This window comes from Phacochoerus africanus, chromosome 15, assembly GCF_016906955.1.
Source record: "Phacochoerus africanus isolate WHEZ1 chromosome 15, ROS_Pafr_v1, whole genome shotgun sequence".
Lineage (NCBI taxonomy): Eukaryota > Metazoa > Chordata > Mammalia > Artiodactyla > Suidae > Phacochoerus > Phacochoerus africanus.
This window is the reverse complement of record NC_062558.1, coordinates 50826999-50844517: the sequence shown is the minus strand read 5'-3', so window position 1 is coordinate 50844517 and position 17519 is coordinate 50826999. Positions and strand designations below refer to the sequence as shown.

The following is a 17519-nucleotide window of genomic DNA, read 5'->3' as shown; positions in this document are numbered from 1 at the left end:
GGCCCAGGCCCCTCCGCCAGTTCCCCAGGCCCCTCCAGATCCCTCCGTCCCTCCAGGCCCAACTCCCGGGCCCCTCCATCCCTCCAGGGCCCTCTGCCGGTCCAAGCCCTACCCCCAAGGTCCCACTGCCCAGTACCATAATGGTCACTACGAGGCCGCACCACACCCAACTCCTCTCAGTCCGACGCCGAGCTCCCAACTGCGGACCCACAGTACCATATGCCACATCCTGATTGGGTACTGACTGCGCAACTGCCATTGGCTCCAACAGCTTTGGGGGCAGGCCGCAAGCCAAGACCACAATGACGATTGGCCATTTCCTTGACCAGTGAACTCCCTTTTGATTGGTCAACACTTTGGGCGGGAAGTGGCTGTGTTGGCGGGAAACTGCGGACTAATGCCTGCCGAGATGCCGGAGGGCGGGGCAGGAGAGGGAGGCCCCATAATTCATTTGTAAAACGGCCGTCTTCCTGCGGAGCTGCACAGGGTGTGGGAAGTGACAGGGCATGGAAGGGCTATTCAGTTAGCAACCCGTTACTGGTGCAAATGTCAGTATCCCGGACTCCCGCAAGAGCACGTGACGGCAGACCACATGAGTGGCTCCCGGAAGGATGTGCTGAGAAGCTGGGGCTGGGTAGTTCCCCCTCAGCAGGAGGGGCTTCTGCGCAGGTCTCAAAAGTATCGCGAGGGCCCGTGGTGGTCAGTGGTTAAGGAACCCGACTAGTATCCTTGAGGACACAGGTTGGATCCCTGAACTCGCTGGGTGGGTTAAGGATCCGGAGTTTCCCTGAGCTTTGGTGTAGGTCGCAGACTCGGCTCAGATCCTGCGTTGCTGTGGGAAAGTCCATATGCCGCGGGTGCGGCCCTAAAAAAAGACCGAAAAAAAAAAAAGGTATCGCGAGGTTTCCAAGCAGCAATGCTGGAGGGCATGGGGACAACAAGGAGGTTTGAAAGTCCGTGAAGAGGGTGGCTGGCCACAGCCAGATCAGGGGGCTAGGCTTTCCAGAGTGGGTGGAAGTAGAGGCAGGTTGGCTCGGCCGTTTAGGGGGAGGATGGTACAGGAGATCCTGCAGGTAGTCTCTGCAGGAAGCCAGAGAATTACATGCCTACTCACAGACCTTGGCCACCTTTACAAGGTTCCTGGAAGGGGGACCGATAACCTCGGTTTCCCACCCTCCCAAAATCCCCTATCCCTCCTGCTGGTCCACGGAAGAGTCTCTTTACCTCATAGAGGAGATGAGCCCCTTCTTGGCTCTTCTAAGCAGGACCAAAAACGAGTTAAAGAGAATATAAATAAAAATAAATTATATATTCATATAAATACATTTTTATGGCACCACCTACGGCATATGGAAATTCCCAGCCCAGAGACTAAATCCAAACAGCAGCTGTGGCAACTTTTTAATCCACTGTGACAGCTGGGGATGGAACATGTGTCCTGGGGCTGGAGAAATGCCCATCCAGATCCTGCTGCATCACAACAGGAACTCCAAACACATTTTATTTATTTGTTTGTTTGTTTGTTTGTTTGTTTTTGTTTTTTTCTGTATTTTTAGAACCAGGCCTACAGCATATGGAAGTTCCCAGGCTAGGGGTCCAATCGGAGCTGTAGCTGCCCCACTACACCACAGCCACAGCAATGCTGGATCCAAGCTACATCTGCGACCTACACCACAGCTCACATCAATGCTGGAGCCTTAACCCAATGAGCGAGGCCTGGGTTCGTACCCGATTCCTCATGGATACTACTCAGATTTGTTACAGCTAAGCCACAGTGGGAACTCCTGCAAACACATTTTACAATGCAGATGTAAAGTTCATATTTATTACCCTGCCTACCCCTGCTAGGCCAATAGAGTCATAGGGTAATGTTCACAGTGACAGATTGAATGCCCTGGGCTTGAGCAACACCCCCCCACCCCACCCCTGCATCACCACTGTAGATTCAGTGAGACTAACTTCATCTACCCTCCTTCCTTGTTCTAGCAGATTTATGAGAGTGTGGCCTGGGGGTTGGAAGGGTCAGGCAGCTAGCTAGGGAAAACCAGAAGCCCTCCATTTCCCGGGGAAGTCCAACATGATGGGTGCCAGGAAGCAGGGCCAGCCTTGGGCAGAGAGGCTGACAGGAGATAGGGAGAATGCACCCCTGGTATGGGCTGGAGCAGATGGGGATCAACGTGACTGCCATGCCAGGAATAGGGGACAATAAGAACGAAGAGCAGGGAAACCTGTTCATGGTAAAGAGTAATGGCAATAATTTTGGAGAAGTAATATGGGGGAACCTGTTGGTGGACTTTGAATGGTGGAGTTTGAGCTAAATTTGGCCCCAGGAGAATAGCAGATTAGGAGAAAGGGGTGTCCAGTAAGTGGACAAGAGGACAGAAACTGCAGGAGACAGACAAAAGTGGAGTAAATATAGCAATGACTTGGGGGAAATGTAAGATTTCTTTTGCCGCAACCCTTTCCCCACAAAAAGCTCCCAGAAGCTGCAGAGGGCCTGGGCTACCTGATAAATGAGCTATTTGAACAATGTCATTTGATGCTAACAGAAAGGGGAGCTCCAGGAGGCAGAAGGACACAGGGACATCTTGGTCACGTGTGGCATGTAGTCTCAGTGACTCAAAGAGTCAGGACAGTAATGCCTTCACCTGAGTCAAGCAATGCAGAGGGGCCAGTTTTGGGGGAAACAGTGGTCTCCCAACTTCTTATTCTGTTCCTATTTACTAGGCTTCATCTCCCTCTGACCACTCAGTCCTTCCTGTCCCTGGAGTTCTTTCTTGCAAACAATTGGTGCTTTATCTTTTATTTGTATAACAACTTTATTCACATACCTCACCAGCTTAAAATGTACAGTTCCATGTTTTTTATATATTTGCAGATTTGTGCAGCCATCACCGCTGCCTAATTTCAGAACATTTTAATCACCCCAGAAAGAAACTCTGTACCTGTTAGCAGTCACTTGCCAGCCCCCACCCATTATGAGTAATGCTGCTGTAAAAATTTACTTGAAAGTTTTGTATGGCTGCACCTTTTCATTTCTTGGGTGCATACCTAGGAGCAGAATGGCTGGATCATACAGTAACTTCATGTTTAACATTTTAAGGAATTGCTCAATGCTTTCTAAAGCAGCTGCACCAATTTACATTCCCACCAGCAGTGTATGAGGGTTCCAATTACTCCACATTATCTTAAACACTTGTTATTTTCTGACTTTTTGACTATAGCCATCCAAGGGGATGCATTGCACTGTGGTTTTGTTTGCATTTCCCTAACAACTAATGATTCGAAGAAACTTTCCATGTGCTTATTGGATATTTGTATATCTTCTCTGAAGAAATGTCTATTCAGATCTTTTGTGCATTTTTAAATTGGGCTGTTTATCTTTTTGTTGTTGAATTGTGAGTGTTCTTTATATGTTCTTGATACAATCTCCTTTATCAAAGATACGATTTGCAAAATTTTTCCCATTCTATGGATTATTATCTATTTTTTCTTTCTTTTTTATGGCCACACCCGCAGCATATGAAAGTTCCCCAGGCCAGGAATTGAATCTGAGCCGGTGCTGTATCCTTTAACTCTCTCCACTGGTCTGTATTTCGAATCCGTGACTCCACAGCAACCTGAGACATTGAAGTTGGATTTTTAACCCACATCACCACAGTAAGAACTCATCTTTTCATTTTTTTTTCTCTTTTTATGTCCCCACCTGAAGCATATGGAAGTTCCCAGGCTAGGGGTCGAATCAGAGCTGCAGCTGCTGGCCTACACCACAGCCACAGCAACATCAGATATGAGCCGCGTCTGCCACCCATACTGCAGCTTGTGGCCAGTCGGATTCTTAACCCACTGAGCATGACCAGGGATAGAACCCACGTCCTCACAGAGACCATGTTGGTTTCTTAACCCACTGAGGACCAGCGAGAATGCCCCTCTTTTCGTTTTCTTGATGGTATCCTTTGAAGCACAAAAGTTTTTAAAAATTTTTTTTTTTTCTTTTTAGGGGCTGCACCCACAGCATATGGAGTTTCCCAGCCTAGGGGTCGAATGGGAACTATAGCTGCCAGCCTACACCACAGTCATAGCAATGCCAGATCCTTAACCTACTAAGCGAGGCCAGGGACTAAACCTGCGTCATCCTGGATACTAGTCAGGATGGGAACTCCAAAAGTTTTTAATTTTGATGAAGTCCAATTCATCCATATTTTTCTTAATTTGCTTCAACTTCTGTTGTCATATTTGTGAAACCCATAAACTGGGTTCATTTCTTGGTGGGTATCTAACCAAATGACAAAATCAAGTCAAAGGGCAGGAGAAGGAAGGATTTGTTACTTGCAGTAGGTAAGGAGAACACTAGGATCTTTCCCAAATCAGTGTCTCCTCAACAGCAAAACTGAAGAAGACTAGAGCTAAGGGTGCATGCATGTTTATAGAGGGTCTTGAGCAAGGAGAATTCAGCATAGAATTGGGGAAAGGGTTGACAAAGTCCAGGCTCTAGTTGATTGAAGTCATGCGGTTCAGCAAAAGTCAACACATCATTCCTTTGGTTCCAGTTAGTCTGGTTTTGTTGAGAAAGTTATGTCTGGTTCTCTTCCTTCAGGGCTTTCCTACCCTATCTTCCTACAAAATCACTGCCTTGTCCACAGCCTTGAAGAATTACCCCTACATTTTTATTTATTTATTTGTTTGTTTTTTGCACCCACCGCATGTGGAAGTTCCCTGGCCAAGGATCAAACCCATGCCTCATCAGTGACCAGAGCCCCCACAGTGACATGCCAGATCCTTAACCAACTGCACCACAAGAGAACTCCACTTCTATATTTTTTTTTAGGGTTTTTGGAAAGTTTAGCTAAAGTACTTGATAATATTGTTGTGTCTGCACCCATTTTGTATGGTCAGGCAGCTTCAGGGGTCTTGAATTACCCAAGATAAGAGTCTGCAGACTCGCAGGTAAATGTATGTTTCTGATATGAGTTCTTCAACTTCCTTTGTGATAAGCATTCCTCCCCACATCCCAGGGGACCTTAATGAAAGCTTGCCAGAACCCTGCTCTTTTTTGTTTGAATTGACCAATTCAAACTCGGCCCAGACACCCTCCAAAATTCTATGCACAGACCTTATTAAAGCCATGTCCCCGAGGCTTTGCCAGGCTCTGCCTGCACTGAGCCTCTTGGTGTGGCCCTCACGGTGTGCTGAGTACTTCCTCCAGGACCTGTGAGGAACAAGCTTGTCAGTTTCATTTTCCTCATGGTCTTTTGTTGAACAAAGCCTCATCCATCCAGCCCCCTTAGGGCTCCCTCTACAAATGTTAATTAAACAAAATCACAGCAGTGTTTTTACAGTTTCAGCTCTGACATGTAGGTCTCAGATCCATCTTGAGTTAATTTTTTGTATGTGGTGTGAGGTTGGGGTCCAACTTCACTTATTTATTTGCATGAGGATATCCAGTTGTTCCAGCAGTTTGTTGAAAAGACCATTTTCCCCCCATTGAGTTGTTTTGGCACCCTCGTCAAAAATTGATTGGCCATCGGGAGAATGAGAAGACAAGCCACTTGGAGAAAATACCTCCAAAAGACACATCTGATAAAGAACTGTTCCCCCAAGTATACAAACAAACCTTACGACTTAACAGTAAGAAAACCAACAACCCAATTAAAAATAGGCAAAAAATCTGAACAGATAACTCACCAAAGAAGATATACAGATAGCAAATAAGAATATCAAAAGATGCTCAACAGGCGTCCCCATCATGGCTCAGAGGAAATGAATCTGACTAGCGTCCATGAGGACTCAGGTTTGATTCCCTGGCCTCACTCAGTGGGTTAAGGATCCTGCATTGCTGTTGCTGTGGAGAAGGCCAGCAGCTAAAGCTCTGATTTGACTCCTAGCCTGGAAACCTCCATACGCCATGAATGCAGCCCTAAAAAGACAGAAAAAAAAAATGCTGAACATGGTATGTTATTAGGGAATTGTGAATAAAAAATAACAGTGAGATACCACAACACAGCTATTATTAGCAAGGCAGAAGTCCAATATGCTGACAACACCAAATGCTGGTGGAGGACAGGGAGCAACAGGAACTCTCATTCAGTGCTGATGAGAGTACAGAACAGTACAACCCCTTTGGAAGACAGTTTAGTGATTTTTTACAAAACTAAACATACTCTCACCATACGATTCAGCAATCACATTCCTTGGTATTTACCCAGCAGAGCCAAAAACTTATGTCCACACGAAAAACTGCACATGGATGTTTTATTTTATTTATTTATTTATTTATTTATTTATTTTTATTACTCCATGACTTTTATTACATTTATAGTTGTAATACAAAAAGGTATAAGGAAATGCTGTGTTGGCCTTATTTCTTTTTCTCTCTCTTTTGTTTTTACTACGCCATGGATGGTTTATTCATACTCACTAATACTTGGAAGTAACTAAAGGGTCCTTCAGTAGATGAATGGATAAACTGCTGCACATACAGAAAAGAAATATGAAAGAAAGAAGGATTTGATTTGCTAATATTTGGTTGATCAATTTTGTGTCTATATTCACAAAGGATATTGATCTGTAGTTTTCTTTTCCTGTGATGTCTTTGTTGGGTTTGCTGTCAGGGTAATACCTTGTAGAATGACGTTGGAAAGTGGTCTCTCTCTCTCTCTTTTTTTTTTTTTTTTTGCTTTTTAGGGCTCATGGCATATGGAAGTTCCCAGGCTAGGGGTCAAATCAGAGCTGCAGCTGCTGGCCTGCGCCACAGCCACAGCAATGTGGGATCTGAGCCACATCTGCGAACTACACCCCAACTCAGCAACACCAGATCCTCAACCCACTGAGTGAGGCCAGGGATCGAACCAGAATCCTCATGTATACTAGTTGGATTTGTTTCTGCAGTGCCACAATAGGAACTCCCAGAAGTGTTTCCTCTTCTTCTTTTATTTTTTGGTGCTTTTATCTTCACTGAGTCTTCATGGTGCTCCTTATGCAGGAGGGAGCCAGCACTCAGCCCAGCCCTACCTCTGGGAATTTACAATTCAATGCATCAATCATGCTTGGCCTCAAATATCCATTGAGTTTTTGGTTTGTTTTATTTGTTTTTTAGCCATGCCCGTGGAAGTTCCTAGGGCCAAGGCTCCAACCTACCATACAGTGCCCCAAGCTACAGCAGTGAAAACAGTAGACCCTTAATCTGCTGAGCCAGCAGGGAACTCTTCCATTGGGTATTAATGGCTGTGTTGAGAGCGCTTCTCTGAATAGATTAAAAAGTCAGGGCCCTTGGAGTTCCCATCTTGGTGCAGCGGAAATGAATCCCACTAGGAACCATGAGGTTTCAGGTTCCATCCCTGGCCTCACTCAGTGGGTTAGGGATCCGGCGTTCCTGTGAGCTGTGGTGTAGGTCACAGACATGGCTCGGATCTGGCATGGCTGTGGCTGTGCCTGTGGCTGGCAGCTGTAGCTCTGATTAGACCCCTAGCCTGGAAATCTCCGTATGCGAGGGTGCAGCCATAAAAAGACAAAAAAAAAAAAAAGTCAGGGCCCAGAAACACTGCACACCAACTCTCATGAGGTCATCTGTCAGGCCTCTTGGAACCTCCTGCTATAAAATTGCACAACCCTCATGGTTTGAAATGCATTTCCCTAGATTTTCTGAAGGCATCTCAGAACAAGGAACATGGGCTCAGTTAGTTATGTCTGGGCCACATGGGACAAGGTAAGGAGAGATGGCTTTCCTGCAGGAAGTGGGAGCCCAGCTAAGAAGCTCCTCAAGACATCATCAGCCAAATAGCAGAAGGGAGCAAGGAGCTGGCTAAGGCAGAGTGTTCCTGGTGGCACCAACTTGCTGGGGAGCCCACTAAACCAGAAAGGCTGCAGGTGACTTTAAAATCCTAATCCAGGGAGTTCCTATTGTAACAAATCTGACTGGTATCCGTGAGGACACGGGTTCGATTGCTGGCCTTGCTCAGTGGGTTAGGGATCCAGCATTTCCATGAGCTAGGTGTAGATCACAGATCCAACTTGGATCCTGTGTTGCTGTGGCTGTGGCGTAGGCCCGCAGCTATAGCTCCGAATCGACCCCTGGCGTGGGAACTTCCATATGCCACAGGTGTGAGCCTAAAAAGGAAAAAAAAAAAAAAAAAATCCTTATCTGGGCATTCTCAGTGTGGTTCAGCAGGTTACAAACCCAACTAATATCTATGAGGATGTGGGTTCGATCCCTGGCCTTGCTCAGTGGGTTAAGAATCCAGCATTGCCGTGAGCTGTGGCATAGGCCAGCAGCTACTGCTCCGATTCAACCCCTAGCCCAGGAACTTCCATATGCCACAGGTTTGGTTCTAAAAAAAGCAAAAAATAAAAATAAAAAATAAATAAAATAAAATAAAATAAAATAAAATCCTAATCCACAAACCACACATCAACCTGGAAACATGTACAAAGTTCTGGAGGACAAGGATATCTGTTTTGGTTTTGCTTCACTTAGATGGATTGTCATCATTCCACTGGGACTACCCTGTCACACCCACCTTTCAAAGAAGTAGGAAGAGGACAAAGACCTCTCAGTCCCAGGAATGAACAGGCCTGGTCATGGAAGGAGATATGGGCTGCCCGTGGCATGGGGACTGGCACAGAGCAGGAGCTCAGTACCATACCTCTCACTGATATCCAGCAGCAGGGGTCTGAGGGGGGTCCCCCAAGTCCTCCCAGCCTGACACAGGTGCTCCCCAGTGTTGGCGTCTGAGGGGCCCTCAGGGTGCCCTGAGCTGGAGGGCTGTGGCTTGTCCCCAAGAGACTGCTTCCTTCTTTGGGGATATTGTCTGTAGCTAGAGGCTCAGAACAGCCAGCATGCATTCTGCCAATTCACAGGACATTCCTGAAAGCCCAGCACTCCCTCACCAATGCGAAGTGGCTTCCTGCCATCCCACTGGGTGGGGGAGTTAAGGGTTGCCCAGGGCCACTCAGTTTAGCAAGACCTGCCTGACTCCTGCAGCCACCACACCCCTAGAGTTGGGGGTGCCTGGATGGTACCCAGGTAGGTGGAGTACACGCATGGGGATGGGGGATCAAGGAGGGGTTCTGAGGCACCAGATCCCCAGCGGCTGCCCTCTCAGACCAGGATTTTAACCTGCCTTGGCTTCAGAGCCTGCCCTGGAGGCCTGGGCATCCTCATCTGTGAACCAAACCAGGGCTAGGTCATCCCGAGAACCTAGAGTTAACCTAGAGCTAAGAGGGAGTGAGCTGCCTGGGTGTTTGTGACAGCGAGGTGGGGCCTGCGCTGGGTCTGGCCCCCCTCGGGCGGGGCGGGCTCTGGCGCAGTCTGCACCGGCAGGCGGGGCGGGCTCAGGGCTCAGAGCTGTTCAGCAGCCACAGCAGGTGGGTCGGAGTCCTGCGGAAACAGACTCAGGCCCCAGAGGAGGTACCTGGGGACAAGGTGGGGTGAAACAGGCTCGAGGGGCAGGGGGTGCTAAGGGGCGGCGGTGGCGTGGGGCGAGGGCCGGCTGAAGCTCAGCACTGAGCCTGGGGTTCCAGGGCCTGGCCGCAGCGCCCTCACTGGAGGCCAGCGCGCTGTTACTCCAGCCCGGCGGTTAGGGGGAGGGGTGATCGGGAGGAGTGATGCCAGGTGGCTGCCTGGGCTACACCCAGGGCAGCAGCTCCGCTCCTGTTCCGGGTTCTGGAGGCCTGGCCTGGCTCCCAGGAAGCCTTGTGTTTCCACCTTGCTCTGGGATCCCACCCAGAGCACTTGTTCCCTGGAGCCTCCCCCTAAGCACACCTGGATTCCACTCCACCAGGCTCCCTGACCTGCCCTGGAGGCAGACCCAACCTCTGTAATCTCCTGACCACCCCTGGCCCAGCCCAGCCCTCTGGCAGGCCAGCATTAAGGGCCCAGGCCCCCAGGGTGGGGTCAGAGGGAGGACTGAAGGCTGGTCAATGCCCAGCTGGGCAGCCTTTCACTCCCTTCTGGCCCTGGTAGGTGCTAGCAGCTGGCTTGGTGCTCTTCTCAGCTGCCACAATGGCCTCAGGGCTGGCGCGCTTCTGTCAGAAGCTGAAACGGCGGAAGCCGCTGGAGGAGGCCACCATGGAGACGTTGCTACAGCGCTGCCTGTCCACGCTGGACCTGACCATGCTGGGAGTGGGGGCCATGGTGGGCTCGGGCCTCTATGTGCTCACCGGCACTGTGGCCAAGGAGATAAGCGGCCCTGCTGTGATCGTGTCCTTTGGTGTGGCTGCCGTGGTCTCCCTGATGGCAGCCCTGTGCTACGCAGAATTCGGGGCCCGCGTGCCCCGCACAGGCTCAGCCTACCTGTTCACCTATGTGTCCATGGGTGAGCTGTGGGCCTTCCTCATCGGCTGGGACTTGGTGCTTGAGTATCTCATTGGTGGCGCTGCGGTGGCCCGTGCCTGGAGTGGCTACCTGGATGCCATGTTCAACCACCGCATCCGCAACTTCACCGAGGCCCATGTGGGCGTCTGGCAGGTGCCCTTCCTGGCCGGGTATCCAGACTTCTTGGCTGCTGGCATCCTGCTCTTGGTCTCCATCTTTGTCTCCTGTGGAGCCCGCATCTCCTCCTGGCTCAACCACACCTTATCTGCCATCAACATGACCGTCATCCTCTTCACCATCATCCTGGGATTCATCCTGGCCCGCCCGCAAAACTGGGGCAAGCAGGAGGGTGGCTTTGCACCCTTTGGCTTCTCTGGCATCTTGGCCGGCACTGCAACCTGCTTCTATGCCTTCGTGGGCTTCGATGTCATCGCTGCCTCCAGCGAGGAGGCCCGGAACCCGAAGCGAGCCGTGCCTGTGGCCATCACTGTCTCGCTGGGCCTGGCAGCCAGTGCCTACATCCTGGTCTCCACTGTGCTCACCCTCATGGTGCCCTGGCACCACTTGGCCCCTGACTCGGCACTTGCCGACGCCTTCTACGAGCGGGGCTATGGCTGGGCTGGCTACATCGTGGCGATTGGTTCCATCTGCTGTAAGTGAGCCCTGCCCTGGCCTGGCCTCCCAGGAAACACATCTCCACTTAGGCCTCAGTTTTACTGGTTGTATAATGAGCCCAGGAAGATGCTAATCGTTAGACTCCACCCAGGCCTGCTGGGAGGGACCTACTCACCCTGCCCCCCCACTGGATGTGGAATGTTGCTTCTGGGCCTGTGCCTCCAGGTTCTTTTCTGGAGAGGGACTCAGCCCTCACCAGATCCCCAGTGGTCTCTGACCTAAACTGAGGTGTCCCATTCCTGGTTGGGGGAGTGACAGCACCCCATAGTCACTAGGCTCACCTGAGAACCCAGACGAACTCATGCCCCACAGCAGTGGCCCCTGGGGCCTGTCTGCTGTGCTGACCAGTCCCCCTTCTCTGCCACAGCCATGAACACGGTCCTGCTCGGTATCCTCTTTTCCCTGCCACGCATCATCTACGCCATGGCTACAGATGGGCTCTTCTTCCAGGCGTTTGCCTACGTGCACCCCAGGACACAGGTGCCTGTAGTGGGCATCATGGTGTTCGGGGCCCTCACAGCTTTTGTGGCACTGCTGCTGGACCTCGAAGCACTGGTCCAGTTCCTGTCCATTGGCACCCTACTGGCCTACACCTTCGTGGCCATCAGCGTCATCGTGCTCCGCTTCCAGAAAGCCCCTGCATCCAGTCCCACCAGCCCAGAAAGCTCTGTCCCTGCGGCCAAGGAGTACAACTCCTTCTCAGACCACATAGAGCTGGTGGGCACTGAGCAGGGCCCAGCCCCTGAGCCTGGGCAGCTGCGGCCAGCCCTGAGGCCCTACCTGGGCTGCCTGGATAGGTGCTGCCCTGGGACAGCCGTGGCTTGGGCAATCGGGGTCCTGGTGGTCTCGGGCGCCATCCTGGCCTGCACACTGACCATCGGGAACTCAGTCCTGAAGCTCCCTCACTGGGGCTCTGTCCTGCTGCTCCTGCTCAGCGGCGGCATGTTTCTGCTCAGTCTTATTGTCCTGGGGGCCTACCAGCAGCAACGCCAGCAGGACATCTTCCAGGTACCTCCCTGCCAATGCCATCAGCCCACCAGCCCCCTCCTCCCCTCTTCCTCTGCTGCCACAGCAGGGGAGGCGGCACACATGTCCCCCTCTGACTGCCTCATGAGTGGGCCCTGGGCATGGCATGCAGCCCTTCCCTGTGGCCCAGCCCCGCCCTGTCCTTGCCTCTCAGATCCCCATGGTGCCACTGATTCCAGCAGTGAGCATCTTCCTCAACATCTGCCTCATGCTGAAGCTGAGCATCCTGACCTGGTTGCGCTTCTTCATCTGGCTGGTGATCGGTGAGTGGGGCCAGCTGGGTGCACGGGGCCACAGGAGGAGAGTTGGGGAGGGGGGTGGGGGGTGTGGGGTGAGCAGCACTGTCACCTGCCGCTCACCTGGCACCACATCCACAGGACTTACAGTGTATTTCGGGTACGGCATGCGGCACAGCAAGGAGAACCAGCGGGAGCTGCCAGGGCTGACCATCACACGCTATGTGGTCTACCCCAGCGGCAGCTCACTGGAGGAGACAGTGCAGGCTGTGCAGCCCCCCAGCCAGGCACCAGCCCAGGAGTCTGGCCACTTGGAGCAGCCCTCCAGTCCATGAGGACTGCTGGGGGCCTGCCCTCCACCTTGGGAGGCCCGCCTTCTGTCCAGGCCAGCTCTGGTTCAGGTCTGCTCACACCAGGGGGTCCTTGGGGCTGCAGTGGGGGTGGCCAGCACTGGTGTGGTAGACTCTTTGCCTGGTGCCTTCCAGTTCACGACCCACTCCAGCAGCCTGGGCAGGTGGGGTGGGGTTGGGGGGTAGATGAGGCCCCAGCCCCAGGGATACACAATAATAACTGCCCAGCCAGCCATGTGGCCTGCATTGTATCCATTGTCTTTGTGGCACTGGGAAGCACGCAGTTGTCCCCACTGCACAGCAAGGTGCAGGGGTTCTGCAGGGGGGAGGTGCCAGGCCCGGTACATCTTTGTCCCACCTTTAGGGGCTTTGCGTAAAGTCTCCAGATGGTACACATGTGGAGAGGTGTGTGCAAGAGCCTAGGCCTGCTAAAGGTAACTTTTGGCCTGCCCAGTCCTTGAGGGTCCCCAGGCCCACTTTGTTCTGCCCCACGGGTCACCCTAGGCGGTGCTGTCCCCACCACAGACATTTCCAGCTCTCATCACTGCCCTTAAGGACCACACAGGAAGCTGCTGGCTTTGACAAGGCTTTACTCCCCAACTCTGGAGCCACACATCAGTTTCCTCAGTGCCCCGTCCACGTGACCCCACCCTGGTAAAGGCTCTCTCACCCTGGCCTGCTTCTCCAAGGCCACTGCACTGGAGATTGACAGGCAGCGGCGACCCAAGGCTTTGCTGAGGCTCCAAGTGCCAGATGGCTGCAGATGCTAGCCCAGCCTGAGCCCCAGCCCTGGCCCTCCCCAGCTGGTCCACGTCACTGCACTGGCAATAGGCCAGGGCCCATGAGAAAGCATCCCCTCACCCCCCGAGTGGGCATTCCCAAGTCCCTGCTAGTGGCCTGGGGCCAAGACAGTGTCTGACTCCTGCAGCCTGTCCCCCCTGCTGATGGCAGCCCCCCAGGCATGGTGAGTTCTCCAGCATGCAAGGCTCAGACCCCGTGAGGATTCCAGAGCCAGGCCAGTCTGCTGGGAGCCCCTGTGATGTGTTTGGGGCATTCCATCTGGCCATTGGACTCCACCTGAGGTGCCGTTGCCTCAGGCTGGTTCTTATGCGTGACCTTGGGCAACAGTGAATTCCAGATGTACACCCTCCCCACCCCCACAGGCTCCAGGAGGTTGGGCTGGGTGTCACCAAGGCAGCACACAGAAGGGCCCCAAGGACCAAGGACCACTGACTCAGCTCCTCCACCTTTGGCTCCCAACCCTCCAGGGCCAAAGGGCTGCCACCAGGGAGGGGATGGTGCTCACAAACCAAGCAAGTGCTGTGCCATTGCATGGGGCCCCAACTGCCCTCCTCCACATTCCACAAGGCCCCCACCCAATCCCCAAACTGGGTGAGGGCTCAGGGCAGCCCAGCACCAGAGCAGTGGAAACAGCCTTCCAGTTAGACTTCTTTCTGTCCTGCCTTAGACTCCAGCTGCACAGACCCTGGACCAGCGCGGCTGAGCGAGGCTGGACAGGTGGGGGTTCTCCTGCAGTGGGGGTGTCACCAAGAGGGGAGGGCTGGAGGCTCCTTAGACAGTGGGAGGGTCTGTGCTGGTCATGCGTGAGTGGGATGCTGCTAGGAGCCCTGGTGACAGAGCTGGGAGAGAGTTCCCCAGAAAGGCGCAGCTGGAGCCATGTCCCACTACAGGGCTCTGCTCTCCCCAGGCAGCACCCACTGAGGCCAGTGTCAGGGAACAGATTGTCTGCCTGGGAGCTGAATGGTGGAATCCTCCTCCCACCCCCGCCCTGGTCCTGCTGGGGCTGCATCTGGGAAGTCCCCAAGGTGAGGCCCCTGCCTTCCAGCCCTCACCCCCACCACAGAGAAGAGGCCTCAGGAGAGGGCTGGTGAGTGGGGGCCAGTAAGTGGGGCCCTGGCCACAGCCTCAGTGACCAGCTACAAGTATTAGCTGTGGCTGCAGGGACAGGTGCTGGCCCCTCTAAGGCTCCTGGGCAGCTGGGCACCGGGGTGCAGAGGCTGGCTCTGATGGCTCAGGGCTGGCAGTCACCTTTGGAGCCTTTGCCTGCAGGTGAAGACAGCAGGTCAGGGCTCTAGCTGACATCCTCCACAAGCAGAGCAGAGCCCCAAGGCTGGACAGACCCACAGTTACCTCCTCGTACTTGGTCCTCCAGTAGAAATGAGCTTGTCCGTCCACGTACAAGAGCAGCAGGTCACAGAGGAAGGTGATCTGTGAGAGCAGGGTGGACCTGTGGCCGGGCCACCACCTGCCCCCTCCACTTCCCCACCTCCCCTCTGGGGTGCGGCTGTGCCTGGGGTGGGCCTGGGTCCCACTTGCTGAAGCCACTCACCACGCCCAGCCAAGCTGCTCCTGTGCCCAGAGTGATGGCTGTGGGGATGAGCCCGAATTTCCCTGCCTGAGAGATGTGGGTAAGCCTCGCAGCCCTGACTGTCACTCCCCAGCCCCACCTGCCCCTGCCCACCTACCCGCCCAGTGACCAGGATGTCGAAACGGATCCCATAGAGCTTGAGCAGACTCCGGGCCTCCACGCCTGAGGCCTCCCACCAGTGAGTGGCAGTCCTAGGGGGCAGGAGAAAGTCTGATGTCCTGTTCTGCTGGATCCCAGGCTGGGTTTGCCTTCCCACGCCCCCATCTCACTCATCCACTGACTCCATGAGCCCCAGCCCCACCCGAGTCCTGAGTGGCACCACTGTGCAGTTGCTGAGGCTACAGAGAAAGATCAAGCTGGAAAGTGCCTCTCAGGAGCTCCCTGCCTGCTGAGGGGATGGGGCAGTGGGAAGAGGGAGTTGGGGCAGGCCCAGGGTTGTAAGGGTCTGGGGGGAATTCATTCTCCCCTAGGAACTGGGGAGGCGGTCTGCAGGGGAATCTCTCAGACTGGTTTTCTAGGGATCAGGAAGGAATTTTAGACAAAGGTGAGGGCTGGGCATGTAGCCAAAACTTTTCACTGAAAAAGATACATGCACCCCTATGTTCATTGTAGCACTATTCACAATAACCAAGATATGGAATTAACCTGAATGTCCATTGACAGATGAATGGATTAAGAAGATGTGGTACATAAATACAATGGAATATTACTCAGCCATAAAAAAGACAAATAAGGGAGTTGCTGTCATGGCTCAGTGGTTAGCGAACCCGACTAGCATCCATGAAGATGCAGGTTCAATCCCTGGCCTTGCTCAGAGGGTTAAGGATCCAGCATTGCCAAGAGCTGTGGTGTAGGTCACAGACATGCCTCAGATCTCATGTTGCTGCCCATCTGTGGCATAGGCCAGCCACTTCAGCTCCAATTGGATCCCTAGCCTGGGAACCTCCATATGCTTAGGGTGCAGCCCTAAAAAGACAAAAGACAAAAAAAAAAGATAAATTAATGCCACTTGTAGCAGCATGGATGGAACTAGAGACTCATACTAAATGAAGTAAGCCAGAAAGAAAAAGACAAATACCATATTATATCACTTATTTGTAATCTAAAATATGGAACAGATGACCCTGTCTAAAAAAACCCAAAAAAACAAAAAACAAATAGACAAAGGTGAGGGGAGCAGAGTGGGGGGTGCAGCCCCACATAGTTGCAAAGGGCAGGTGAGGTCCAGGAAGCAATGTCAAGGGCATCATCTCCAGGTCTGGTGGCTGTGTGAGCACACACATGCAAGTGTGTGTGTGTACACACATATACCATGTTACGAGGTTACAGGAGGTGGCAGAAGGATAGCATCCTGCAGGGCAGGAGGTCTGCTTGGGAGACTCGAAAACATGATAACAAATGCATTGTGAGATCCTTCAGTACATCCTGGATTTAAACATAAAAAGATTTAGTACTATTATTGGCACGGTTGGGGAAATTTAAATATTAGATTAATTCTGCCAGTGTTAAATTTCTTGAATGTGACAACAGGACATTGGTCACTTGGGAAAGGCCCTCATTCTCAGGACAGCCTTGAGAAGGCTGAGTGTGCACTGGATGTCCACTTACTTTCAAAGGTTCGGTTTGAAATCTATCTAAATCTAAAAAAAAAAAAAAAAAAAGAGTTCCTGTCGTGGCTCAGCAGTTAAGGAACTTGACTAGGATCCATGAGTATGCAGGTTCAATCCCTGGCCTCGCTCAGTGGGTTAAGGATCTGGCGTTGCCGTGAGCTGTGGTGTAGGTCACAGACGCGGCTCGGATCCCGAGTTGCTGTGGGTCTGGCGTAGGCCAGCAGCTACAGCTTCGATTCAACCCCTAGCCTGGGAACCTCCATATGCCACAGGAGCGGCCCTAGAAAAGGCAAAAAGACAAAAAAAGAAAAAGAAAAAAAAATGAAATCTATCTAAATCTATCCAGCTCACTCTAGAGTGGAGAGAGAAAGCCAATGTGGCAAAATGGTAAAAACAAAAAGTCTGGTGAACCTGGATGAAGTATTCATGGTACAAACCTTTGAACTTTTCTATAGGATGTTGAAAGTTTTTGATAAAATCTTATGGGAAAAGTAAAAAAGAAAGCCCCCTCTAGGGTAGGGGGAGGGGCTGGGGGGGAGGGGCTGGGATCCAGCAGTCACAGGGGGTGCAGAGTGGAGGGGGAAGGGCTGAGGAGGGGGGCTAGACCAAGCCTTGCTGGCGGTCTTGGAGCTGAGGACACCCCCTCCTGCCCCAGGACCCCTCCCACACCCAGCGAGCGTCCAGAATTCTGGAGGAGTGGTCTGTCCTGGCCACCACAGGAACACAGGTGAAGGAGGACCTGCAGAGGGGCAGATGGGCAGTGGGGCTGCACCTGAAGTTGTAGCTCCGCTCCTGCAGCTGGAAGGAGTAGCTGGGCAGGCATTCGGAGCCCCTGGCTGTGTCCAGGTCACAATCCCATCGGATGTAGACACCCACAGCACCGCCCTGCACAAAGCATAGCACTGCTGCACTGGCTCACAG

General features: G+C 52.6%; 2 protein-coding genes across 8 annotated transcripts in view; one reads left to right on the top strand and one right to left on the bottom strand.

Moving 5' to 3' along the window:
• Positions 1-9311: 9311 nt before the first annotated feature.
• On the top strand, positions 9312-12834 carry SLC7A4 (solute carrier family 7 member 4). The gene is made up of 5 exons (XM_047759416.1): positions 9312-9421; positions 9962-10964; positions 11355-11995; positions 12168-12276; positions 12391-12834. Exons 2-5 carry the CDS (start codon positions 10001-10003, stop codon positions 12582-12584), a joined length of 1908 nt encoding a protein of 635 aa, XP_047615372.1. The 5' UTR covers positions 9312-9421; positions 9962-10000; the 3' UTR covers positions 12585-12834.
• A 338-nt stretch (positions 12835-13172) lies between these two features.
• P2RX6 (purinergic receptor P2X 6) overlaps positions 13173-17519 on the bottom strand; it is a 37949-nt gene continuing 33602 nt past the window's right edge. For 6 of the 7 annotated variants that reach the window (XM_047759419.1, XM_047759422.1, XM_047759423.1 and 3 more), the window contains 5 exons: positions 17371-17483; positions 15086-15179; positions 14950-15015; positions 14751-14828; positions 13173-14663 (listed from right to left, as the gene is read on the bottom strand). In XM_047759419.1, the coding sequence (XP_047615375.1) occupies positions 14580-14663; positions 14751-14828; positions 14950-15015; positions 15086-15179; positions 17371-17483 (435 nt within the window). In that variant the 3' untranslated portion in view covers positions 13173-14579. The remainder of the gene's footprint in view (positions 14664-14750; positions 14829-14949; positions 15016-15085; positions 15180-17370; positions 17484-17519) is intronic. The other variant, XM_047759425.1, reaches the window with a different exon arrangement.

Excerpts from the sequence above, each read along its gene's own strand:
- SLC7A4 (XM_047759416.1), top strand. The coding sequence starts at position 10,001 with ATGGCCTCAGGGCTGGCGCGCTTCTGTCAGAAGCTGAAACGGCGGAAG. Across the intron at positions 10,965-11,354 it reads GGCGATTGGTTCCATCTGCT|CCATGAACACGGTCCTGCTC; the intron begins GTAAGTGAGCCC and ends TCTCTGCCACAG. Across the intron at positions 12,277-12,390 it reads CTTCATCTGGCTGGTGATCG|GACTTACAGTGTATTTCGGG; the intron begins GTGAGTGGGGCC and ends CCACATCCACAG.